Source organism: Haemaphysalis longicornis, unplaced genomic scaffold (genome assembly GCF_048455015.1).
Source record: "Haemaphysalis longicornis isolate Haplotype H1 unplaced genomic scaffold, Haemaphysalis longicornis Haplotype H1 scaffold_1, whole genome shotgun sequence".
In the NCBI taxonomy this organism is placed as follows: Eukaryota; Metazoa; Arthropoda; class Arachnida; order Ixodida; family Ixodidae; genus Haemaphysalis; species Haemaphysalis longicornis.
The window spans coordinates 412,403,492-412,431,317 of NW_027526203.1; the positions used below are offsets into that span (position 1 = coordinate 412,403,492).

Sequence of the window (27,826 nt, forward strand, 5' to 3'; positions counted from 1 at the left end):
CGGCTAGTGTCGTCTTGAGACAACCCCAAGCCCCGTAGTGCTGTGCAGCTAAACCAAGCATGCTGTGCGCAGTACGAACAGCAGAACGCATCAGTACTTCCATCGTAACGCATCGTAACTTCCACTGTTTGTCCCATCATTCTTATTGCTTTGTAAAGAATGTGCCCTAAATTTAAGCGCAAATCGCTCGTTCGTGTAGTTTGTAAGCTCTACCTAATTTGCGTCTGCTTCTGCCAGCCTCCGCCAATCGCAGAGCTTAGCTCATGTGACATCATAGGTTCTGTTGCGGGAAATGAGCTGGTGGGTCGCATGACCATTCCCGTTTTTCCTAATTATGTAGCTTATTTGAGCGAAGCTTACGTTAAAAGTGGTGTCAGTATGATTCTAACGAGACAATCTTTTGAATGAACCAAACTTGTGTTTTCTCTTCATGGCTCCTTTAAAGGCAGCTGTACCACACTCTCACGTGGGACTTAGGGGAGGGTCTGAGGTGCTCTTGAGTGCACAGATGAGAAGGTTGGAAACCACTTGCGTGGTCAAGGTGTGATATTACCCCATAGGGAAGTTTTCTGTTTGCGTAATGATAGTGTCCGGCTGAATCTCGGCAACAATCTGTCATTCTAGAGTTCAAGTCTGGTTCCTCCCTGCTGGAACCTTGGCTTCTGCGGTTTTCTGGTGACAATGCATGGGTCAATGACGCGTAGTTTTAAATGCAAGAGACATAGTCGTATTGGCAGACACCGCAGAGGACCAGTGCACTGCAAAATGTGCACTGGGGCTCGTTTGCACAAGGACTGCGCCTCGCGAATCCAACCTCGTTGTGTGAACTGTGCAGGCCCTGTCCTGTGGAATATAGAGTTTGCCAGCAGGAAGGGGCAGCCACTCTTGCTGACAGTGTTGAGCAAATCATGGGCAACTGACGTCAACGTTTGCCAAACCCAGACATTGTAATAGGTGACCATCAAATGACCCACCGCTTCAAAGTGGAACCCATCCGAACACGTCATATGGTGGAACAGGCTAAGGACGGACACTACCCGAAATCGCTAAGGACAAAACCTCGCCCTAACAACAGTGTTCACGCAAGGACTGTGAAAGGACGGCAGGTTAGTCCACACAACCACATGTTCAGGGCCTTCTCATTTCTAGGCTTCTCATGGCTGTGATGGCTCCGCTGCGTACTCAGCCCTCCAAAATATTTCCCCAAGTCGAGGCTGTGTTAGCTTCCAAGCCCCTTTTACAATCGCTTAACTGCTGTACTGTGTGGTTTCAGGGCGCAACAGTGATAACTAGCCATTTAACAGTGTCTTTAAGGGGGTTCACTCTAAGGAATAGCTTGCATTCAAAGCTTCGCTAAATTTCATCAGCTGCTAGAGTTCCCAGTTCCTGTTTGGTATAATCTCAGAATACCGTGTTGGAAGTGAATTGCAGTTAAAAAATGAGGGAAACTCGTACTAACGCGCAAGGCTTGAAGTTAGCGAAGCTGTGCGCAACCTTCACGACCATCACGAAGGTTAAAGCCCACGATTGCAGCCGATTTGCTTTTTTTTCGCTGCCGCAATGACCTTTACTCCATTAGTAAAAGGGAGATTTGAGCTAGCTGGTGAACATACACTGTTAAAAATTAAGCTCGAACTATAAAACTCGGACAAGTAAGTGCGAGTGTCCTTTTTTCTTGTCCGTGTTTTATAGTTAATGCTTAATTTTAAACTACTTTACTCCATCACTGTTGCTATTAGTGTGAGCTTCTTTCATTTTTGTGGAAGTGATAATCATTGGACATCACCTTGGAGTGGCATACACTATGACGTGTCTTTCTCGTTCCGAGCAAAAGTTCTGATTACAGCGAACATTGGAGTCTTTCTCGTGTCTTTCTCGTTTCGAGCAAGTGTTGTCACAATTACAGGAAACAGTAAAGTTTTTTTTTTTTTTTTTTTTTCTCCCTTCCTCAGTCTTGGCTATCTTTCTAAGTGGGTAGGCTTGGCTTAACAAACGTGTGTTGAAAAGCTGGGCGGTCACCACGAGGCACGCACACACGAGCGCTTGGTATTTTTCTTGTTTGTTTTTTTTAAACTGCAATTTTGCCGCAATTTTGGACAATCTAAGTTGGTATGCTTGGCTTGACGAACGCGCACAGGGGATGCGGGGCGGTCGTCGCGAGGCACGCACACGAGCGGTAGAGCGGTGCTCGTGCGCACGCTCGGCAATTTCTTGGTATTTTTAGCTGCGGACAAAAAAATTGCGATTTTCTAAGCAGCTTCGCTGTTAATATTATTTCAAATTGATTAATTATATTAATTAATTATATGTTAATTATATTTCAAACACAGCTTGGAGTGATTCGGCTGTTTATAGGCTGTTTGCAAGAGTTTCCGTCCCATCTCATGAGATTGAAAAATGTGTCTGTGCGAAGTCTGTGGCTGGGACAGTGTTTTACATTTATTGCTGTCTATATGAGGTTGAAAAATGTGTCTGTGCGAAGTCTGTGGCTGGGACATTTACATTTATTGCTGTCTATCTGGAATCAGGAATGGCTTTTGATGCTTGCAAGCTTTATAATGTCACTAGCATGCCCCCACCTCATATAAATCAGGAATGGCTTTTGATGCTTGCAAGCTTTATAATGTCGCTAGCATGCCCCCACCTCACATAACCTGTGGTGGCTTCAATGCACACAATGAAATTTGGGAAGGTGCATGTACAAGTTCCCATGAAGCAATGCTTGCTGAGATACTTATAAAACATACTAAGGAGCCTCTCCATGATGGCAGAATTCCATCCTGAAAAATCTAACAATCAGCAGATTCACTGATCTTACATTTGTCTTAAACTTTATCCAAAACATCTACTTGGTGCATAGACCAGACGGAGCTGTGCATCAGTGTGAAACCAAAGTCAAGTGCTCAAACCTTGTCAACGTGGCGATGATGGCAGCAACTTGGGACTGCATTGTTCCAACTATGACTCATTCTTTGAGAAAAATCGTTGATCATTATGATCAATACCAAGAGCCATCCAGACTAAGAATGGCATGGCATACTGGAGATTTAGCAAATGTGGGGCAGGCTTGTAAATCACAGTAACATGCGAGGCATTGTTTGTAAAAGTTACGCCATGAACAGTGCCATGATTTTTGCACAAAATTAGGTGTCCACCAGCCCCTATTTCGTATACTGCAAGTTATATAAAGGGCACGCGTAACAATTGGCGACAATCCATCACAGTGCTGTTGCCACATGATTATATTTCCCTGGAACAGGCTGCTATGGGTGCTGCGGGCTCCTGTCTACAATTTATGTACCTCAAAAGTGCTCTCTGTGTGTTTCTGCCATGTTGCCACCAGCTTCTGTGCCTGCAACGGACCTCCTATTTCAATGCACAAGCTCAACATGGCCATCTCGGGTGCCAACGAATGCTCTTCTCCAGATGACAACGACATAACCTACCGAAGTAACTTCTTACATTTCTCACAACTCCCGCTTGCCGTCGTCTGAAATATTACAACTCTGCAAGGCTGTGCAACACTGTTTGTGCAGAACGAAAAACAGCAAAAACCTGGAAAACAAAAGACAAAGTACGAATCTTTCTTACCTTATAGCTTTGATTATGATGTTTAATGTGCAGCTTTTTAGGCGTTAAATTGGAACCCTTCCTCAAATTCACTTTTCACATTAACTCGCAAAAAAACAAGACTGCGTATGGTATCAGGGTCCTAATAAAAGCCCACCATTACTTTTCACCACAAACCCTCATCACGCTATGCTACGCCTTCATCCACAGTTATTTGAATTACAGTATGGTGTCTTGGAGGTTAAAATACCGCTCTCATCTAACTCCTCTTCAGCATCTACAAAATCAAGTTGTCCGAATCTACACGCAGTTCCTACAACACTCACATTACACCACTCTTCCTGCAACTTAATCATTTACACATAGATGAACGCATCAAATACAATTTAGAAGTCACTGCATATCATTTAATTAGAACTGATTGGCATCGATCATTTAACTAACCCAAACGTTACACGATTTTCACTACAGAGTAACTTTTTGCTACCACAAGTGCACACAAATTACGGCTTACAGACTGCATTTCACTGTCATAAAATTTTGGAACACTTTGCCCCTCACTATAAAAACTATGTGCCATCACATCCGCATTTTAAAACATCACTGCTGTCATACCCATCTGAACAATCGTACGCCATTTAACTTCCTGCCTGTACATTTTGAGGTGTCAGAGTTCTGGACATTCATTTACAACAATATATGTAATATGTTCTGTATTGAAACGTTTTTCCACCTTATTGACAGTATTTTCCAACTTTAATGTGACTTTACCGCCAACTATTCTACGCAATATTTTTGTACTTCTTTTGTTTACCTTCATTACGTTCTTTGAATAACACACTGTTCATCACTTTCACTACTGCTTAGAATTTTTCTTTTTCTACTCATTAAATTACAAGGGGTCCCATTTCAGTGCTGAACTCTGGGACCCCTTTCTGCATATTTTTTTTCACACATTGTATATTTTGTTACGAATAATAAACTGAAATTGAACTGAACTAAACTACATGGCGAACATAGTCTAAATGCACTACGTTCAGTCTCCCCTTGCTTCGGCTTTTCACTCTGCAATTGTGAATTCCCTTTCTGCTCTTGGCCTTGGTGGTACACTACCTGAATTTCAAGCTAGCTCAAAGGATGAGAAATTTTTATGTTCACACCAGAAGGCCCCCGTTTTCATTCCACTATATACGTAGAAAAGTGTACCTCAAAGAGCTGTCTTGAATCCATCACTGCGCAGCCTTATGCTCGTCCACCTACAGTATGTCCTCTTCCATGGCATCAAGGTGACACGTACACTATAAGGAAGACATCTACATTTGGAGTGGGCAATGTCGCACCATACAACAGAGCAAAGGCTCCATAAAGCTCTAAACCCCATATCTAGATACCTAGTGTCAGGGGTCCTTCCTCTGCCTTTCCTCCATGAAAAACATCGCAATGGAATTTACCCACAAGTCGATGATGCAATGCCCACCAATCCTTAACGGCTGTGCCCTGCATTATGTGCAAACCCAAAGATACCTTAGAATTATGATAGAAGAGAATCTCTCTTGAGTTGCTGAAGTAAGGGAACATTTACCCGTGTCTCCTCGGTGGCACAAATTATTGGGTGCCTCGCCAGAAGTTGATGGAACAGTGACCGCCAATCCAAGGTAATGCTTTGCCACAGCCAACCTGTTCTGCAGCAGCTGTGGTCCACAAGTAGGGAGGAGCCCGAGGTGACCAGAAATAGGTAATTGTGTACGAATTTCCTTGGCCTTCCCACGGGCTCGTCGTGTGCGGGCCAATACTGCTGCAGAGGCTGGTTGTCTGCCTTTGGATGTACTGTGCCTCCACGAACACCGAAAATACTTGAAGTAGAGGTAGCGCGCACAAGCCAATTTCTTGGCCCATATCGTGCAACGTAAAGGAACTTCAGTTTCACAGAAACAGCATAGCCTGTAAACTTTTCAGCCTTCATTTCTACTGACAGCTCACCTACACATTCTGCATCAGCTGTAGACCCTACACTATTGGTAGAATGTCAACACAGAGCTCAATAACTCATACCAATGTCGTATTGGCCAGATTATGAACACCTACCATGACAACTGCGGAAGCTGTTGAGAATGTCTTCCCAGTGTCTGGCATATTAAGCAAGAAAGGATTGCACCAACATTCATGTTCATGAACAAAATACAATTTTGTTCAGTTTAAAAGGACTAGTCTTTGGGAGTTCACTCAGCTTCATTCCAGCCACAAACGACATTTTTAAACCAAAAAAATGCAAAAAATACAGTGATATAATATAGGCCAGTACAAAAAACGTAGTTACCAGTTTATTAACGGTGCGTTAGCATTCACGTGATACGAGCAAACGGAGCTAGAGGCCCGACTACAATCGCCCAGTCAAGTTTATGTTTCTTGGCAGTGGCCTAGGTCAGCGGCCGCCACTCACATACACAAGATTCTGACGTCTTGGAGAAATCGTCAGAAAGTGGCACGAAAGCCGCCACTTTTTCGTGTCTTCTTTAACATCTTAATTATTTGTTTGAAGTGTGCTATAAAATTTGTATCACTGTTATTCAGAAAAGGCAGACTTAACCAAACTTGTATTTCGTCTTCATGGCTCGTTTGAAAGCCATTCTTGGACCACAACTGCCTTCCCCATCTAAGCAGAAGGCACTTGCTGCCCTATTTGGTTATCTGCAAGATGTCAGCGTTGCAGAGATTATTTAGGAATAAATATTGTCATCCTGCTATTAGGTCAACTGGAATTTTCATCCGAGACACATAAAAGTAACCAACACCTTTTTTTTTTTACCTCTTCCACCCTGCTTCTTCTGGGGGTCTGGATTCCCTACTCCCCATCCCCACCAAGTAGCATGTAGGCGACAACATGCCGGCACATCTCTCTGCTTTTCTCTAATGAAGAGTTTTTTCTCTTTCTGCCACTCAGTGCCACAGATCCCCGTAAATTTATTTGATACAAGTCCACTGTGTTCTAACGTGATTGTACTGAGAAACGCATGGGCTAATGCAAAGCTCCATGTGCGACATGTCATAAACACAGTCCAATGCTATTTTCGTTTTGCAGTCTTTGAAAGGCTGCTAAACAGCAAAATAACATTTTTTTGTGTACTTTGCAATTCGGCACATTCATTCATTGGTAAAGACTAACAGCTTTACTTCATACACACAAGACTGCAAACCAAGGTGTAGTCTACTGTTTGAGCGTGCACATTACCTTTTTGTGCTCTGTCAGCAACAAACTGTGTTAGCAGACGACGTTGCAGCTAGCTAATTTTGGCCACAGTGGTATCAATAAGACATAAATTGATAGTAACAGTTTAATACAGTTGTTTATTCTCTTCAAATCGCAAATAATATATGCAATTGCGCAGTAAGAAAAATCTACGATTGGACACTTTAAGTCGGAGCTGAAGTGGAACTGCCCACCAAAGCTCCGGCATTATAAATAAATGACTGTTAACAATCAGCAACATACAACTGCCAAAAAGGTGCTTGTCACAATTACAGATATATACAGGCACGGTGGCCATACAAATAATGGGTGCTGCCGCTGAAGAGCTTCGCAGAGGAACCCGATGCAAGAACTCCGTATGCAACATCATTGCTTTGGGCATGCCAGTTTTCTTTGGCTTCCTGTTTTTCAGTTGCGTGCCTCAAAAACCTGAAATGGAAAAGACACAGGCTCTAGAAAAGAACTCTTCAGACATATGATGACGAAAGTTCACTTGCACGTATTGCAGGTGCCTACTGGCTTCATTTACTTTGGGTGTCCAGCAACACAATGAACCTATACCACTGATTGTACTCAACTGGGCGCATTTGTCCTGCTCATGCAATGAGAGAGCATGGTATTGCCTAGCATATATCAATTAAAAGGCCACCCCAGGCAGTTCAGACTTGCCCAGAAAATTGAAAAAAAAATGCACTTCCTTTACATCATGCATTTGGTGGTCAGGACACACCCATACAGGTGATAAAATTCTCCTAGCCTGTGTTATTTTTTCCTCTACCTCACAAAAAGCCCCCAAAAACCTCTTCACACATACAATGAATGAAGAGCGAACAGATGCACAGAATTGATACAAGCAAAATTTGCAAGTATATTGAGCCAAAATATCAATCTTATAAATCTGGACCGTACATTAACTCATGCCTGGATCTACATCCTTCGTTACTTCGTGTTGCGCTTAATAAAATATCCTCCTCATGAAGTTGGCAGCCATGAAGCCATCAACAGTTTGGCATTCATGTAGGTTGTCCTTCTCTTCCTTCAGGGCTACATAGGGAAAAGGCAGCAGCTGCAAACTTTTCCTGGCCAATGGAAATGAAAATATACAAGATGCGGGGCAGATAATGAGCGCACAGCGGTGCGACTTGTTTCATGTTTAAAAGCATGCGTCACCTCACATCACGCACATAATGCATCCATGGCAGAGTGGCGGCACGGGTGCATTATGAGCTGTAAAATTAGTTTCAAGCGATGCATCAAAAAACCGCTTCCTATATAGTGAATTTACCAGTGCTCATAGTATTCTAAAGTATGAAGATTACAGTTTCGTGAAAAACACTCTTTTGTCTATAGTTCCTCAAAAATAGCTAATTATCTTGGGAACTAATTGACTCACAAAAAAAAAATAATGGCAGATTTGAAATTAGTTGGAAAAAGCAGAAAGGCTGACAAGTTTCACTGAGTTTACTTACAAGTTAAAATAGTCAAAACTCAATTTAAAGAAGTTGACGGGAGTTGCGAAGTATTTCGTTAAATCGAGAACTTTGGTAAATTGAGTGAGACATATCAAGGTCACTTAATAGAGTAAAGTGCAATTCTGGGCCTGTTGGTTCATTATGTTCGGGAAAAAAAAAAAAAATCCTTGTCAATGCGAGCACACAAGTTCGCAAACTTCCTGGGGGCCGAAAATACCAAACGGACACCGTGCCTTAAAGGGCTACTGAAGCACTTTTAAAACCGGGCAAAACTCTACTTTTTACAATTATTACATTGGTCAGTTTCTGACAGTAAAGTTTTTTTTGTCATTTTTAGCTTGGGGACAGCGGTATTCGTCGTTAAAGTTGACCCTACGCCCCGCCCACTGCTTCCTGCCGCATCGCCGGAAGAGCGAGAAACTGAGAGGCAGCAACCGGAAGTAGCGTCATATTCGGAAGACGGCCAGCGACGTGCACCGCCGCTTCGCTGTGTCCCAGTTTTCTGGGCGAAGTTCCGAATTAAGCAGGTGTGTAATCTGCACTTTATTAATCATCATTGTCTTAAGTTGCTTCCGCGTCGATTTTTTCACCGTAATGCTACTGTGTGATTCCCTAAAGCGACCCCTAGATACCAGAGATTTCCTACCCGAGCGCCCGTGGCTATTACATTGCCTTCACGAGTAGTCGCGGGGCCGGCCGTGTCGTCGGCTGCTCTGTGCTTCATACGCGAAGCGACGGGCTCAAACAAATACGGAGGTACCCCAAGTTTCTGATCCATTATTATAAGGGAATTAGAAAATTTGTGGGACCACAGCGCTCTGGGCTTCCCGAACTTCTTGCTCGTTTTCCCGATCAACGTTGTTGGCTGTGACGACAGCGTAGCTGAATAGCTAGATGTTAAGAAGAAATCAAGCAAGCTGAAAGCATGAAGCGTTTCCTGCGCGCGGAAGCGCTCCGCACATTCGCCGGTCGTGCATGCCCGTACGGCGCATGAAATGGCTCGCACCACACATGCCGCGGCAGCGACCGCTCTTCGCTGCCGTCCAGAATCAAGGCCGTCGCGAAAAGCAAGGTAAACGTGCAAGAGAGGATGATAGTGTGGTGAAAAATTGTGCTAGGGATTGTCATCCAAGGTGATTTCGAAAGAGGTGATCAAATTTGTATGGCGATGCGGAGCGCCGACCGGTCGCGGAGGCTCGTCGACGGGCCTGCCCGAGCAAAAGATGCGGCGAGAGGCCGATGGATGGCGTTACCTGCGCGCAAGGATGAGCACAGCACCGATCGCTAGAATGACTATCAACATAGGAATAAGGTTCCACATGCGAGAAAAGGGATGATAAAGTGGTGAAAAACCGTGTTAGGGATAGTCATTCGCAATTATAGAGATAGCGGCGACCAACTATCTCCCTTGATGCTAAACCTTAAGTTCCCAACAGCACCGGCGATCCGTGCAACCTGAGCCGGCTGGAGCTGTTGGGGAGCTTCGGGGACCAGCGTGCTGCGCTTGGGGTCCTCTACCTTTTGGGGGGCGACCAACGTTCAACTCCCATATTCTAAAACATGCGTATGTGCAGCAATGCCACGTTCCGCTGACCGGCCGAGCAGCGACCCGGCACCAGCACCTCTGCGCGACGCGGCGACCGGCAGCGGCCGCGCTGCCTGTGCGCATCGCAGGCCGCTGCACAAAGCTCGTTGCCGCCTGTCCAAATGTAAAAACAAAGTTCCACATTCGAGGATGGGGAGGATGGTGGGTTGAAAAATCGTTTTAGGAATTGTGGCTAGCGCCGGTAGTGAAAGCAGCGAACCAATATCTGCGCAACTTCCCTGCACCCGAGAAACAAGTCGGCCATGAGTCGTCGGGGGAGAACCCCTTTCTAAAGCTCGCCGCAAGCGAACCTGTTTTGTTTATACTTCCCTCAGGCTCTCCTATTCTAACGAAAGATTGTGTGAGCCCTCCATTCACCAGAGGACCTTCTGGCCCGTATTTGAACGGGAACAGAATGAACAGAATGAATGACCGCAGCCGGCACTGCGCAGCGCCGGCACTTCCGAATATGACGTCATATGCCGCCAGCCCTCAGGCAGGGGTCGTTTGTTTTGACGAAAAAAGATGGTTTGGGTGTATTTACACATAAAATAAACATGTTTTTTGAATTCAGCGTCAGGAAAACCTTAATGTAATGCCCCCAACAAAATTTTTTTGAAAAGCTCTTCACCAGCCCTTTAATGCTACCTTTTTTAAGTTGTGTGACAAGGCATGATAGCAAGGCATCACCACGATTCTCTTACCCACATTCTCGCGAGATTCGGGCGTTCTTGGGTTTCTGAGGGTTTGCTTTAACTTTCTATGGAGCGTTTCTGCTACTGCTTGCAAAAGCTGGGTGGGAAACCCGGCAGCTATTAGGCGCTCCACCTGTTTTGTGTCACATTTTTTCAGCCCGGTTTGACCGCATGCTGCACGTTACACTTCAGGACGCACATGTTATCTCAGTTTTTTAGGTATGTTGACAATTTCTTGATAATTTTAAAACTCAATTCTAACGAACTGCTTCGTTCTGTTGCAGATAACATAACGGCAGTTTTTAAAAACAGTGCTCTAAGGAACTTAACTTCACGTGTTAACTACCTCTTGACAACACCATACGGTTTCTAGATTTAAGGCTAACTTTTGGCAATGAAGAGCACCTTTGCTTCATGTATGAACTGCGCTCTAAGAAAGGCATTTTGCCTTTTGACTCGGCGCACTCTAAACTTGTAAAGCGCAGCATTGCTAACATGTGTTTCCACAATGCTCCGAAAAAGAGCTGTGTCCACTCTGTAGAGCAGAGCTTTAGCTTTTTGCAAGCAGCTTTTGCAAGCAGTGGCAGAAACGCTCCATAGAAAGTTAAAGCAAATCCTCGGAACCCCAAGAGCGCCCGAATCTCGTGAGAATGTGGGTAAGAGAACCGTGGTAATGCCTTACTACCATGCCTTGTCACACAACTTAAAAAAGGTAGCATTAAGGCACGGTGTCCGTTTGGTATTTTTGGCCCCCAGGAAGCTTGCAAGTTTGTGTGCTCACATTGACATGGAGCCAAAGGCAAATGCTTGTCACACGCAGCACCGCACCGAATTCGCTGAATGAGTAGAACGGGTGGTTTATTCCATACTCTTGTCGTGCAAAAAGGTTTACATCGGCCACACGGGCCAATGTCTTAACGACCGCATGCGCGAGCACTCTTGGAGCCCCATTAATGGCACAGGAAGTCACTTGGTGCAGCACGTGCGTGATTGCAAGTGCACTCCAGTTTTGAAAAATGTTTCCATTGTGGGGCGGGGTGCTTCGAAGAATGAGCGAGAATTGGTAGAAGCCTTCTTGATCAAGAAAGGAGGAGAGAATTGCGTCAGTGAACCCTCGGTGGCATTAACTGATAAAGAGATAGCGTTTCTTGATGCGGCCTAAGATGGCAACCGTGTGAGAGAGAGTTCTGTGGCGATCTTGGGTTTTTGAAGGGGTGAGGGGGTCGCCCGTCTGTGCGTGCATCGTTTTTAAGTATTTATGGGAGTTATTCCAATAAACATTTGATGTAAGTCCAGTGACTGTCCTTGTCTTGCCTCTCCTCTTGTGTAGCATGTTTTCACTGGTTTTTTTCCCTGAACACGGTCACTTGATTTGGTACATTCGACCATATACTGTAGCGGCATCCAGCACGCTTATGCGGCGGCATATTTGTGAAGCGTAAATGCTCCAAAAATAAAATTGCGGGCCACGTGTATAAAGAGACCACAAAATCTGTTTGCTGAACCAGAACAGGCCCCAAAGGACTACAAATTTATTTCCCACCAAAAAAGTCAGTGATCTTTGCGTGCGCTTTGTAAGCAACGGCCGCATAGATTTCTCGTAAGTTTGTAGTGCGTCCAGTGCGTCTGCCGTACCCTCGTGCGTTCCGGCAAACATCCGCACCAGATCAAGGGCATCCATCACTTGATCTGGGCATCTATCACTTGATCCATCACTTTAACTTTTTTTGACCGCTAGTGCCGTCTGGTGAATTCAGCTCAAAATTGCAACTCCCGTTTTGCGCCGCGCAGTTTATTAAAAGAGGGGCAAAAGTGGTCCGCAATGTTATCCCTGGAATGCCATGAATCAATTTTGAGGCAATCTCTACTAAATAAACTAAAAATAGCATTTTTCGGGCTGCATTTTTTGAAAAAAGGTTCGGTAAACCAGGACAGATTACGATATTGCTTTCATTATTTAGGGTTAGTCAAAGCATGGGGCTGTATGGGTGTCTGATAAGAGATGGGATATCTTTGTTAAATCGGGACTTTAGTTAAATCGAATTTTGACTGTAAACCGTTTAAGACCCCTTAAACATGACGGGACTGGTATAGCCGAGGAGCACACACAAATTCATTTCAATGTATTTGCCCTTTACACAGCCGTGTTGCATGAGTGAGATATTTCTTTTATAATAAAAAGATAAATGGTCGTAGACTTTAGAGAAACCACACAAGAGGGACACTGGGCAAAAATTGTTAGGATCACGAGCCTCCAGGCTTAAAAATTGAGACGACCAGTGATTCTTCCACTGAGAAGGAAGTTACCTAGTTTGTCAAAATGTGAGCTGAAAATGCGAGTCAAGGCGGGGACTGAAATATCTGTGCAGCCTGATTATAAAATTTGGAATCCCATCGCAACCAAAGGAAAATTTTGTTTCCAGCTGATGGAATGCGTCAGCTACCTACTCCTCCGTTACACACCTGCAGGCAAGGCAATCATAGTTATCTTCGAAACTGAAGCCTGTGCGTAAGCCGTCGGACTGCGAAAAAGTGCGACTGAAATGCTGCACAAAGGCCTTGTATACTTCCTCTGACGGACAGCAGATCTTACCATCAATTTTGAGCACAGTAGCGCTGACATTATCCTTTGTTTGAGCCCATATGCAACACCAAAAATGATATACAGTCTAATCCCGCTAGAACGAAGTCCTCTTCAACGAAATTTCCGCTTCAACGAAATATTTCCAATTCCCCGTCAGCTAGCCATAGAAGTAAATGCAACAAAGTCCTCGCCACAACGAACCATTTGTCTGGCTTGCTTTCGCTTCAATGAAATTTTCGATGACTTGGGCTGGGTTTGAAGAATTATTTTACAACAAAATAAGCATAGCACCAGCTATCTGTAACTTTTTATACATTCAGGACGCTTAGTTTCACCGAAAACATGCGCGGTGCGCCCACACTGCCACCAAAAACAAAAACAAACTCATAGGTGGACGCCATTGTTTGATGGTGATAACGATGTGGCGGGCCGTCTTTACATAAGGCGCCAGCCAGGTTCGTCAAGCCAGAGCTATAGCCAATCTGTATCCAGTTGAAATCGAGCGAATGTGCTCTGCGGCTGGCGCAGCGCCGTGTTCCGAGCGGCTGTCCTTGCAGTTTTCGTTCAACAATTCTTCAAAGTCAAAAGCAGAAATAATGTTTTAGTCTTGAACCCGCGTCATCCTATCTTAGTCGCGAGCGTGCGGTCGCTTAAGCGTGCGCGGCTTGCCTGCCAAGGTCAGTTGCTGCCGTGCCTAGTCAGAGGATAAGATAACGGTGCCCTTCCTGCCCCAAGGGAGAGAGGGGCTTCCAACAGCCTAGCAGCTGAGTAAAGCACGTTGTTGGGCTAGTTGGTGTTCCATGATAACAATAAACCTGCGCAAAAGGACGGGACGGAAGAAGAGGACAACAAACCAGGCTGCGCCTGGTTTGTTGTCCTCTTCTTCTGTCCCGTCTTTTTGCGCAGGTTTATTGTTAGCCTAGCAGCTATCTGCAAGTAATCAGCTCAGTGGAAGCGCCTTGTTGTACAAATACACTTTGCACCTGCATTTCTTCACATCTCCCCTCCTCCTCAGTGTGGCTTCTTTGCGTGCTGGTAAACAGATAGCCATTGGTATGTTTATCTGAATAAACAGGACGTTACTGCGCGTCACTCCTTTTTTTTAAGCATTGTATTATGCTGCCAATGATGCGGAAATATCCGGTGCTATTTTTCTTGCCCTTCCGTGCTGTGTTGGGGCAGATTTCACCTCAACGAATTTTCGCTTTAACGAAATTTTTTGCACGTCCCGTCAGTTTCGTTGTAGCGGGATTCGACTGTAGCTCCCGTTTGAAGAATTGCAGGTATAAAACGTGAACAATTCTTTTCCCTCCCTGTTTTTTTTTTTCTTGTTTTCATTTCAGTATATGGCCCACATTCATTTGGGGGTGTGCAGGAAAGGGTACGGGGGCAGAGGAGCCAAGCACAAAGAATAGGAGAAAGAAAAGCCGAGTAAAGGTAGACCCTGTACTCGCGATGAGGAAGGCTAACAACTTTTCCAGCGACTCGGGGTAAGTGCGGAAGAGATGATGACAGGGGCACCGATGACTGTGCACTGCGAGAACTCTCCCCCTCACCCGCTCTGCAGGCTGGCCCCTTGCCATTGATCAGGGTGCCGCAGCCAGCTCGACGATGATCTCCTGCTGCACCTGGTCGTCAAGGGGCCCCTCCTCCCCCTCCTGGCCGAGGGGCCGGTGCAGCAGCAGCCCGCCCCCCTCGGCGCCCTGGACGTAGTGGATGAGGTAGGATCCCCCCTGGGGTCCTCCGAGCAGCAGGGGCTGGCCGTCCTGCTCGCGCACCAGAATGGCCGCCTCCTCAGGCTGCAGGCTCTGCAGCAGGCTCTCGGCGTCCAGCGTCTGCAGTGTAACCTCCTGGCCCTGCTCCACCATGCGCTGGATCAGCTCCACTGCCCCTCCGCCCTCTTCCTCGTCCTCCATCCCGATCTGGGCCGCCAGGTCAGCAAGCACCGACGCGGGCGTCACGGGCACCTGCACGGCCAGAGGAAGTAAGGCACGACTCGAGAACAACCAGAAAACATGAAGGACAGGTGACAGCAAGTGTGATTTCTTTTTTTTTTGGATACCCTGCCTTGCAAAAACATTGCTTGCAGTAATCACATCGATCGAGTCGAGCAGGAAAACCTTATCTCATTCATTGTCATCAAAGCAGCACATGAGCCGTTCACAAGCTGAACAGTCAGGTATTACGAAACAGTACAGGTAGGCAACACACTAGAAAGGACAAAACAAATCACATGGATTGTAAACCTCTCTCAGACCCTCTTTGCTCAGCACATGTAGTGCGTCACCCATTTTCAATGCTTACAGGGCAACCAGAAAACTGTTTCACGAGTGTGTTGCATTTCTGCACAACTTGAATTATGCTTTAGCACCAACAGATTGCCTCCACCCTCTTACGATTACACCCAAGCTAACGCCCGTGTGTACGAGATTTCAGCGCACGTTAAAGATCCCCAGGCGGTCAAATTAACCCGGAGCCCTCCACTACAGCGCGCCCCACCGCCTGCGTTGCGTTGGTGCGTTAAACCCTACAATCAATCAATTGCACCCACGCTACCAGTCCTGCTGGACGGCACACACAGCACCATTGGCGGGTGACCGTGCTGACTGACCTCAAGCAGCTGCGGCGGGCAGTCAGCAATAGGTGGAGGCGGAATAGGAAGATCTGGCGGGGTCATCTCTTGTTGAGCACTGGCAGCAGCCGCCTCTGCCTCGGAAGCAAGCGCCTCCACCGACACTTCCTCCACACTCACGTCCATGTTCTCCAAGAACACACCGTGCTTCAGCTGCAAAGAAATCCCGAAGATGCACAGTTGCTCTCCCCTCCTCTTGTCCCGCTCTCATGTGCTGCTCCACAAAGTACGGACATTTACCCACCAGTACTTCAACACTCTGAATGCTGCAAAGCTTGGAAAAAAGAAAGCTACACACTAGCCGCCATTAAAGATTACTCAAAACTTTCAGCATTCCTGTGAATCACAGCCAACATTATACTGATTCATTCCAATGCACCTTAATTCTGCAAGCGACTGGCTGTGTGCTGCAGAATATAATCACCTTGAGCCCTTCAATATACAATCTCAAGTGGTTCAGATGCTAGCAGCACTGGGAACACAGCTTTAAATTAATGTGTGCAAATTCAACCAAAACAATGAAGAGTGTGCGAACATTTTTGTTATTCTATCCAGTTCACAGCCAATTTTATTGTTTGGAGTACTATTTGAGTTTTCAAACTTAAAACGGCAAATATCGCTTCAGTAAATGCTTGTTAATTCGAACTTCTGTATTTCCAACTGTAAGATTCGGTCAAGCCAAGTTCCATAGAAGTCTACGTACAAAAAAGCTTGTCAATTCAAAAGTGAGTAGGTTCTGCCACGGACAATTTGAACTAGGCGCCACGGCGGCTGCGGCTTGGCGCGTTGTACACGGCCAGAGAAGCGCACCCGCTGCTTACATATGAGGCTGCATTACCTCCAGAACGGAGAAGAAAACAGAAAAAAAGGTACAATTGCGTAAAACCAAGCTAAACCCCCCCATCGCGGCCGTTTCTGAAGACGTATTCTTTGCCGACTATGTCAACGTGGACGTGAGTGCACCGGTGTGTGCTTTACTGACAGCCAAGGACATCCTGTTGCTGCTAGTGAAGACGACAAGGAGTAGGAGAAGCCCAAAATACCAGAGCTGCAGTCTGTTTGGAGTCACGATCGCACTGATTGCCACCTGTTCCTCCTTCATTCAGAAGAAGGTGAATGGGAGGCCTTCTACTACATTCGCATAGAGCGAAAAGCACTAACTGTCGCCTTCAACGACAAAAGGCAGGCTGCAATCACAGACTTTTTCAAGCATCAAGTTGTTGACACGCCCCACTCCTTCCGAACTGCAATGTGCAGCTGTTTTTCTTCACTTTCATTAGCTTGTACTTTCATTAATTCGAACCGAGTTGGCGTCCCCTTGCGATTCGAATCAACAAGCTTTTTCTGTATCAACCAAGTTGGTTCGAGCTCCAAAGCTTACACTGCCGGTTTCAGAGTGCACCAATGCAACCAGATTTTCCTCACAATACAAAGACAATGCAGTCAGATGAGGTAGGAGCAAATGCTTATAAAAAGCATTGAAGCAAAAGTTCAGCTCAAGAAAACTGGAAAGGCCAGCTTCAACACTTCTTTAAAGGCTATAGTCTTTCTTGGGCTACTTGAATGCAGAAATTTTGGTCGGTCTGTCTGTCTGTCCCTCGATTCAGCCACCTGGCCAAAGTGAACAGAAGCTGCACAATAGGTTTATATAACCACAGCCATATCTAAACGTGTAAGTCATACTTGTCAACATTGTTGAACAAGAACAAAACATTACGCAAATATGACGCAGAAAATCAATACATAAGTGGTGTTTGTAGTGTTCCTTTATTATAAAAATTCATGGATGCTTGATTTTTGTGATAGGAAATGAAATACTACATCCACTGCAGAAAAAAAAAAAAAAATCACTTCGTTGCCTGCTGTTGCCCACGCCACTATAGCTCCTGGTGGCATTTAAGAAATCAAACGGCAACAGTAATAAAAATTCCACACTAGATTGGTTCCACGTTCCGCTTGGAATGCACATGGAGTAAGGCAACGTGGTTCTATCAACGTTGGAGTAGGGTGCCTTTAAATGCGCGTCTCTGCCGTACGGCAGCGCTAGCATCGAGGCATCTGGCCCGGAGCAATGGAACATGGTAAATTTAAATTGACTTGAGCAAACCTCTGGCGTGTTATCTTGGGAGGAGCGAGACGGGAGAGGTACAGCAGGAGAGGTGAGCGGGAAAGAGAAGGGAGGCATTTACTCGGCAGGGGCGCCAGACAACTATCGTCTTCCATTGACATTTGCAACGAAAGGAGCAGATACGCAGCCATTTTTCCCCCCCAGATTCAATGATTTATTACAAACCCATCAAGCTTAAAATTCAATAAGCAGTTACAAGTTTACATTCTAGCTTTGCACACCCTAGGGAATTGAAGAGCCACCAAAAAAGTTTGAGGAACAAAGGAGCAGTGAGGTGCAGGTAGTACTTGCAGCACAAGCTGCAACTTCAGGCCGTGTCAAATGCTACCAGGTAAGTGCCATTCCAGGTAAACGAGGCCACTGAATTGTAATCTCGTGAAACAATTCGTCAGCACTAGCATAAAAACCTGCCCAGAAAAGTTTTTAAACCACGTGTATTAACAATGCAAAATAAGTTTTTTTTTTTTTTTCAGAAATGTTGTTTTAGCTAAGTATTTCAAAACGACAGTTAATTGTGATGTGTGCAGTCAATCTCGATGTGGAAGAGTTCCCATTAAGGCAACATTTGCCAAGTTTAGTTGCTGCATTGCCCTGCCCAGTGAAGAAGCTAACCTGGCTTTTGGAGGAGTAGGGCTACGTGCACCTTGGAGAGGTAAAATGGGCTTTAGCACAGGAACACACGTTTTCTGAAGCAGAGGAAAATCCGTCAACACGCACACCCTATGCCGTTGCACCTCGGATACCACATCTGTTCTTGTACTTGGATAGCTTGCTAAATGTAAATGAAATTGCGCATACCAGCAGCGTAACTGCTTCGAACAATTTAAAGCCATTATATAACTTCAGTTCTTTCAAAATGACTAAGTGCAGCATGCGATAATCGCGAACAAAAAACCTGTGATTGTTTTTCACCTTGTTTTTAAAAGTTATAATTTAGAAAATTCATTTGATCATGGAACGAAACTCCATATATAAAAACTTTTAAAGCATTCGTACTCAAAATAATTTGATTCTGAGTACGATTGCTTTTCACAAATGCAATTTTTATTCTATTTATATTCAATTAGGAACAGTATTCAATTCTATACCAATTATTGTCATTTTGGGGTCAGGTTGCAATGAATTTAGCACATGCACATCATGCAGTGTTAAAATGCCTGAATGTTTTATTGTAGCATGGAATAATATAGTAGTATTTTAGTAGACCAGCATCTATACAGTGTTCCTTCATACCAAGCTGTGCTTGAATACACACCAATTTGAAAGCCCATTTTTCCACAGTACTTACCCTTAAATGCCTCTTCATGTCATTCAAGTTGCCGAAGATGTAGGAGCAGCTCAGACATTTGTACACTCTGTCTTTCTGCTGTTCAATTGAGCTTGGATCAGCAATAACAGAATTTTGATTGAAGACTTCCCCACGATGTTTCCGGCTATAGTGAACCTATATATGCAGACCAGCCCATTTGTTAGGAGAAAAAAAGAGAAAAAGAGAAAAGTCACAACAGACTTAAAAAATACACAACAAGTAAACAAACAAAAAAGCAGCCACTGAAGCTGCAATGAAACAGGTGCTGTTTATTACTACACCCAGATAAAATATGTGTCCCACGCTCTTTCCACATCATCATAAATACAGCACTCTTGCACTCCAAAACATATTAAGTTTGCAGTTGGCTGATAGAAGGATACAGTGCCACGTAAATTGAACTTGACATGTTAATATGCTTAAATGCATAACTATTTTAATAAAGCCCTCTACAGTTTACCTATCCATTAACGCACCATAGTCTTACAGTGGCTGATTACTGATGTCCTTAGTTGTAGTTTTACAATAGCTGGCAAGTCACTGTTCTTGAATACCTACTCTGCCTGCACAAGAAAACAACACAGTTGCTACTACTTCACAAAAAGTTAGCCCCTCGTAACAAATCCCTCAAGAACCAACAACCAAAAGCCAAGGACTCGGAGGATCCATGACGGAGAACCCATGACCACAGTGAAACCTGAAATTCCAAGGTCTGACCATGGAGCAGCTGCAAGGGTCGGACCCAGAGAGGCAACACCTTTGCCCTCACCCACGAAAGGAAGTTTTGGGTGGGGCACTATGGGTTGCGAACTTAGACATGTTGTTTTGTATACATGCTAGTAATAGAGTTCTCCATTAGTATATTATCCCTTGTTTTGTGTCAACCTTGTTGCTTTTAATTTAATTAAGTTTTGAAACAGATAACACCCTCAAGGCCCACACTGTCACAGTTGATAACAATTTTTCGTGTCAGCACAGTATTCAGGCCGAAATTGGGATTTCAGGGAAACATAGCTAGCCCATAAGGGCCCGAAGTCGATCGGACACCGTTTAAACCCACACGCGGACTTCTCGACAGTAATGTAGAAGTCGCTTACTGTGAGTCGCACATTGCAAATCAGGTCAAGTACAGGTGCTACAAAAAATTTACTTTTAAAATGCACAACAAAATTCATGCAGAAGTGCTTAGAATAGGAATACAGTCTACGCCCATTACAACGGACACTCTTAATCCGGAAAAAAGCGTCCGCTGTAGCCGAAGTATGCAGTATCCAACAGGGGGGGGGGGGGTATACGCCCTAAAGTGGGTACTTTGACTACTTTGACCGATATTGCATATACATAGTACATACACTTTGCTTTTTTTACACGCCTGCAGCACCTCTGCACAGTGTTTGCGCGAAGGCAAAGAATCGTGTAAACACAGTTTCCAAAGCTTAGCACCGGCACTTGGAAAAGGCTTGGCGCATGCGGTCAAGCGTGTAAAGACGCATGATAAGCTGAGCAAATAAAGCAAGAATATAACTAGGCGCAGTTATTAACCAGCTATAAAACATCAGTTGTGGCCATCAGCATTAGCTAGGCTCTTTTAAATCCTTTCGCGACGAGGCAGGTTTTCCCGAAACCGTTCATCAAACAAATCGGATCACTGCCTGATGTTCCCCCAAAGCAGCTTCCACATTTTTTATGATTTTAGTCTGGTCATTGAAACAGCTGTTATGAATAATCTGATGATGGACTGCTGTGAAATCGAAAGTTGGACCAGTTGGACTGCGCACGGTACCGGCAGATTGCACACAATGGATGGGAACCAACTTGAGGCATTTCTTACCTTTTTCACTGAACAGAATGGGAACGATGCATGCGTGGGAATAATAAAGGCAGAACTCCACTGAACCCGAGTTTTTTATTGCATAAAAGAAAACTGACGAGGGCGGACTCGACTTGACCTTGTTCTTGACGGTAGAACGGACCGTCTGCTCAGACAGGCCTGTACTTCTGGCGATGTCGGCCTGTTTTTCCCCATGTTCAACAGCGTTAATTACGCTTAATTTATCCAAAAGTGAAATCAGCTACCCTGCCGCTCATGCCGCTACTAGCACAAAAAAAAAAAAAACAGCCACTGGCACTGGCTTGGCTTGACTGTGCCAACAACCCGGCTGCCAGCAATGTTGCCAGACATAACAGTTTTCTTGCCAAACTAAACAAAGAAAAAGCATATCGGGTGCCGGCCCTGCGGAAGCCCGCTATAAACATTCAGTCGAAACAATTTTCGCCCAAAATTTGGTCTGTTGTAGCCGATAGTCTGCTCTAGCCGGGTCCGTTATGAGCGGAGTGGACTCCATTTAAAATGCATGGGGACCAGACAAAACAGAAATGGTCTGTTGTAACCGAAAGTCCATTGTTGCCGGATCCGCTGTAACGAGCGTAGACTGTATAGGGTGGAAATATAGTTTCGAGCATCCCTGCGTATTGCCTTCTTTGCAAGAGTGCGCTGCCCATAACAGCACACACTGTGGTGCTTTCTTGACTTGCAAATGCAATGCTTTGATTTTCAGGGCCGTTTTGGTTGGAAAAGAAATAAGCTTTGGCGGAGCGCTGTATAATGTGGCAAAGCAAAGGAAATTGGGACAGGACACAAAGGCCTGCTGTGTTAAGGTCATGAATTGTTGCGCTATTATGTCAGTGGTGCTAGGTAATCATTTTTAGAGCTTGTGCATAGCGTTTTAATATACCATGGTGAAAAGCATATTTCACCCTCTTGCAAGCACGTTTGTGAAACATACCGCATATTTTGAGAAATACAAATATCAGACAATCGATTCTTATTGTATACAAGTACTCACACTCTTGCAAGCACATTTGTAAAACATACCGTATATTTGAGAAACACAAATACCGGACAATCGATTTGCATTACAGAGGAACCCCGCTGATACGTGACCTACGACGACCTGCTTCTTACGACGGATCACCGCAGTCCCGGCAAACTCCTGATAGCAACAATGCATTAAAAACCCCGATGATATGACGCTCGGGTGCGTGGTCCACTTTATACGGTGGACCCTGGCTGGGATAAACCGGCATTTTCACTGCTTCGCCGCCTCGTCCGACTCCTAACCTTTTTTTTTATTCTGAACCCCCGTTTGACGCTGCTTGATGTGCAAAGGTCCGCATGCGGGTCAGACCACTTGCCGAACAGATGCAAGCAAGCAGGTGTGTACTCATGAGCAGAAGTTAACCTTCGACGGCCCTACGTGGCAGCAGTATGCCAACGCGCAAACCGTGAGAAGTCGAAGTTCAGGTGGCAGGTGGACCATGAATTTGAAGCTCCCATCGAGCCGCCGCCGGACGCGAAAACACATATGACGCAACCCCACGGTGATGACCGAACACCCGCTTTCCCCTGACCGCTCAACCAAGTTCCTTCCTTTCAAGACGCTCGTTCTCCATATACCTCTGCTCATCAGTGTCTTTCAAAGCTGCGTTGTCACTCCGCTCCTTTCTTTGGTACAGTGTCTCAATTCACGCGCATCCGCTGCAAGGGTGGAGACACATATGCGTTGGCCATTCTGGGTCAATCACTAGTCGCCACAGCAAGTCACTGTAGCAAGACCAAGCTATAATTTTCGCCGCAACACGGTTTACTCGCGAAGTTTTAATGATATATTTCCCGTTGCTGGATCTTGTGGGAAACAAACACAGCCATGGGTTGAGCACTTTGACCCAATAGCGACGGCACGGGACTGTTCAAGGGGTGTCTTCACCATGTACGGGAATGCCGTTTTTTTTTTTTTTCATCTCCACCTTCTAATATCGTTCATTTCACTTAGCCTTGGCAGTCTCACACTCGCCTTATGCCTTCTCAATTTGCTCGACCACATCGACCTTATCTCGCGGACGCAAGGCGCGCGGCTGGCGGGCTATAAATAGCGCCGTATGGCATGGGTGTCGCGTAGCGCGCGGCCGCTTGTCCGGCAGGCTAGCTCAGATGCATGAAGGGGAGGGGAGCGCAACATAGGCGTTGCTTTTTTAAACTTGGGATTTCAGCTAAAGGTTCGCAAATCACACGAGAACGCACTGACTCTAGTACTTTAAGTAAGTTCCTCGCCCACCTGTTGCATGAGATCGTCTACTAGGTCGGCCTTTACCCGCACCTTGGTCGTACGACATCCCAGTCTCGTATTATCGGGGTTCCACTGTATTTACAAGTACCCACACACCCCTTGCAAACAAAAAGGTAATGCACTATAGGAGCATAACAAACTGCACATACTAGTGGAACGTGGCAGAATGCTGTCCTAACGGCATTTTCTGTTTTGCGCACTCCTGGTAGCAGGTGCTGCTAAGAGGCCTCCTCACCTTCATGTAATTGATGGTGTTGGAGGAGTAGGAACAGTGCTCGCAGATGTAGCGTCGTATGAGGTCGTGAGTCTCTAGATGACGTTTCAGGTGACACTTTTGCGTGGCAGTGTACTCGCACTTGTCACAAGGGTACATCACCCCTCGACCGTGTGTCCTGCGGGAGTACACGGAGGATAAGGTCAACACTTCCACGTGACTTCATGCACCCCTCAAATCAGCACACTGCAGGGCCAGAATTCCGAGTTTTGTTCATGTTCATTTAAAAATGCCCCTGATATTCATTTCAAGTGAGCCCTGATTGGCTAAAGGCAGATGACGGGATGAGGCACAAAATAGTTAAGACAGGGTGTTGGTTTCTGTGCACGTCAAAGGCCCAGCAACTAGAAGTGAAACGGATGCGAAATGGACATTGTTGAAATGGACACAACCTCAGAGCTCCACCCCTAGCAAGAAAACCCCGTAAGTTACCTAAGAAGCTGTGTACATCCGCACTGAAACAAGCAGAATCTGCCAGGAGGAGCAGTGGCAACAGCACCGCCCATTTCAAGGTACAGGCCTGACCGTCCAGTTAGATGACTGCCCTCTGATGGGGGGCCTGACAGAAAAATTCGCTCCAATATCACACACTCCAAAACTAGTGGCCTTGCTAAATGGTACATACCTAGCAACTTGTACCAACAGCAAATAAAACAATACTTTGTGCCAGTTTGGAGTCTCTGCATTTATACAAGTCGTTGTCGTCGTCATCGTCATCATCATCATCATCATCATGTCTACGCCCAATGCAGGGCAAAGGCCTCTCCCACAGATCTACAATCATCCTGGTCCTGTGCTAACTGTGACCAATTTATCTCCACACACTTCTTGATCTCATCTCCCTACCTAACTTTCTGCCACCCCCTATCGTGCTTGCCTTCTCTAGGGGTCCACTCTGTCACCCTTAATAACCAACAGTTACCTTGCCTTCGCATTACATGCCCTGCCCACGACCATTTCTTCTTAATTTCTACTAATATGTCCTTAACACGCGTTTGTTCCCAGACCCACTCAACTCTCTTTTTGTCCCTTAAAGGAGCCATGAAAACAAAATACAAGGTTGCTTTATTCGAAATATTTCGTGTTTTATAGTGCCCCCAGCACTTGTCCAGATACAAACGATGCTTTATTCACTGAGAAATTAATCAACTTAAGCTTTCAACTTCGGAAAAATGACCAAAACATCGTTTTTTTGAAACCCACATATTCGGCTTCTATGTTTCCTATTCTGTGCGTCTGCAAAGTTTTTACGCTGAAAAGCGTCGCAAAGTGGCATAAAAAAATACTTTTGTCTGGCGCGGTGACAAACTATCAGCGCAAAAGGGCGAAAAAACGGCAATTTTCGGAGCGCTCTATCTCCGCAACGGTGCCACCGGGCGCGGCCATTTTGATATGGTTAGATCGGCCGAGCGATCGTCTTTCCCGTTCCGCTCGTCTCTTTTATCTTCGTTCATTCACAAACACACAAACGGCAGAAAAGAAACGACGCACAAACGAAGCTAGATATAGATGCTGAAGCGCTATTGGTCCTCCGGTCGGGGCGCAGAACACCGACCCTCCTGATTGGATGTCGCGGGCGCAACGCAAGATGGCGGCCGCCTGAGCTGCGTAGCGAGCGGATTGAGTTCATTTTCGCCGCTTCGCTCAGCCGAGTTTCTGTTCAATCTGTGGTATTCAACACGGACGTTATCGCGATGGGAATGCCAGAGATAACGAGCCAGATTACGGGAAGTTGTGTGGCTCGAAAGGCGGAGGTCATCGAACGCTTCGTGGTGCGCGTGACTCTACCGTCGCCAGACCCCGGAGGGTGACGCGGTGTGCGCGCTTGCGATAGCGGTTCGTGAAGTGAACTTTTAGTCGGATTTGCGATGTTTACACGCTTAGTTATTGCTGTGTTTTGACTGTGGGCTCGCTAGCCTTGAGAAAGAAACGGTCGACGCGTTAAACGCTGCGGCGCGCACGGCATAGCCGACGCGCATTGGAGCATCACATGACTGGGCAACCGGTTACGATTGAACGCCAGTAGTTGTAATTAATGCCTGCGACGTTAGTTTTAATCTTAAAAGCGACCTGACCAGCCATATCAGGTATAATCAAAGCTCGATATGTCGCGGTAAGCGTGCGCTGCGATGCGCGCGAGCCATATCGCCTTTCTTGCGGAACGTTTCCCGTGCACTTGTAATTTTCATGCAAACAGGTTTGAGTTAGTAATATAGGAATAAAAATATGCTCTCTGCGTTAAAAATGTACGTTACTGTGGCAGCATTTAACAGTGATTTTTTTAGGGAAATTATTGGTACCATTGCTCAGGGCATACTAGCTGTGCTGCGAGAAATATTGGATGCCTTGAATGTCAAAAGTAGTAAAAAAAAAATATGCTCTTGCATTGAAGTTGGGAGTTATGCAGAATACTCTACCAAGCTTCAAAGTAGCTCATTTTCAACCTTGTGGTATGCAAACTTTTGGCAATGAACACCTGCACTATGAGTACTAAGTTGCTGTGCCAGGCAAAAACATGAAAAAAAAAGCCAAAAATGTTCAAATTTAAGTTAAAAAAATGCTTAACTTGTTGCCATGGTGACAACACTGCAAAAGGAGGTTGTCCAGTGCGATACAGCCAACCAACTAACCTACTTTGCATTGAAAGCCCGTTGAAACCCATCTCCCCTCCGTTTGGTTTGCAAAGGGGGGTATGTACTCTTCACGGAGGAGCTGAAAATGATGTTTTCTGGAAAGAGAAAGGCTGAAAAGGCACTCCAATTTCAAGGCAAGGCCTTCCAGAAGCCCCATGTTCAAAAGGACATGAAAGGCTACAACCGTGACGACTTTTGATATGTGAAACCTATGTTGCAACTTCGGAAGCCGTTTTCTCAAAACAGTTTTTTTTGCCACCTGTGTCGCTTGTCCCAGGGATTTCTTCGTGACCGCTGGGTCTATTTTGATTCCGTTTCTTGCATTACATTCCTTGGTGAACTGTTCAGGTCGTGACACTTTTAGTTTTCCAGATTTGTTTTTTGTGATTTTTTTATTCAAATAATCGTTCACAGTTGACATGCCTGTTGCACATTAACCTCTAAAAAAATGAAAACTAAAAAACATTGTGTTGTAAAAAAAAAATTCTAAAACTGTCACGACCTCGTCCATTCATTTGGGAATGCAAAGCACTTCGAACAAGTTTTCTATCGTGTTTTATAAGCCGCTCAAGCTCGGTACAAGCGGAACAGAAAGAAAATTTCATACATAAAAAAGTTATCAAAATATTAACTTCAAATTTTTATGGTGTTATCACAGAAGCATTTCCAGTTGCTGTGCCAATTTTCATCAAAATCCACAAAGAAATAAAAAAGTTGATTTTGAAAGCCACGTCCCCCCTTAAGTTAAAATTTTCATTTTCCCGCTAAATCGTGTGTTTTCGTGGTCTGCAATGACATCACAGGAACCGACCGCTCTGCAGCCTAGGGTGCCTTAATTCATGCGTTCGCCGTACAGGGTGGAGACACGTATACGCTGGCGTTGCCATTTCGGGTCACTCGCTCGCCGCCGAAGCAACTCATTGTACCAAACCTGCGCTAAAATTATCGCCGCAACGCGGTTTACTGCCAAATTTTGAATCATCTTATCTGTTTTGCATTGCTGGGTCTCGTGGGAAACGAAAAGAACAGCGCTTTGAGCACGTTGACCCAATTGCGGTGGCACAGGATCGCTCAAAGGGTGTCTCCACCCTGTACGACGGCGCTGGCATCGAGGCACCCTACGGCGGCGTTCGCGCGTTTGTTTACGTTACTGAACCTAGATGGCGTTACCATACCGTGGCAAGCCGTTTTCTGCCTTTGGTTTATTTTTGAATGTATTTAAACCTGGCTTGTTTAATAATAGTTTCGTGAAACATAGTGCTCGCTCGACAAATATGGTCACGTAAGACACCGTTGCTTGCGTCAATTGGCCAGTGTCGTCTGAGACAACCCCAAAGCCCCGCAGTGCTGTGCAGCTAAACCAAGCATAGTGTGCGCAGTACTAACAGCAGTACGCGTCAGTACTTCCACTGTTTGTATAACCATTCTTATTGCTTTAACAATAGTGTGCCCTAAATTTAAGCACAAATAGCTCGTTCTGCAAGCTTATAAGCTTAGCCTAATTTGCGTCTGCTTTTGCCGGGCTCCGCCAATTGCAGAGCAGGCTGGTATGACATCATAGGTTCTGTTG

At 45.4% G+C, this 27,826-nt stretch overlaps 1 protein-coding gene across 7 annotated transcripts in view; it reads right to left on the reverse strand.

The window, feature by feature from the left end:
• Nucleotides 1-6,895: 6,895 nt before the first annotated feature.
• Nucleotides 6,896-27,826, reverse strand: part of LOC144155513 (uncharacterized) — a 60,312-nt gene continuing 39,381 nt past the window's right edge. For all 7 annotated transcript variants that reach the window (XM_077687016.1, XM_077687015.1, XM_077687014.1 and 4 more), the window contains 5 exons: nucleotides 23,585-23,741; nucleotides 19,202-19,357; nucleotides 15,765-15,938; nucleotides 14,710-15,120; nucleotides 6,896-7,246 (listed from right to left, as the gene is read on the reverse strand). In XM_077687016.1, the coding sequence (XP_077543142.1) occupies nucleotides 14,740-15,120; nucleotides 15,765-15,938; nucleotides 19,202-19,357; nucleotides 23,585-23,741 (868 nt within the window). In that variant the 3' untranslated portion in view covers nucleotides 6,896-7,246; nucleotides 14,710-14,739. The remainder of the gene's footprint in view (nucleotides 7,247-14,709; nucleotides 15,121-15,764; nucleotides 15,939-19,201; nucleotides 19,358-23,584; nucleotides 23,742-27,826) is intronic.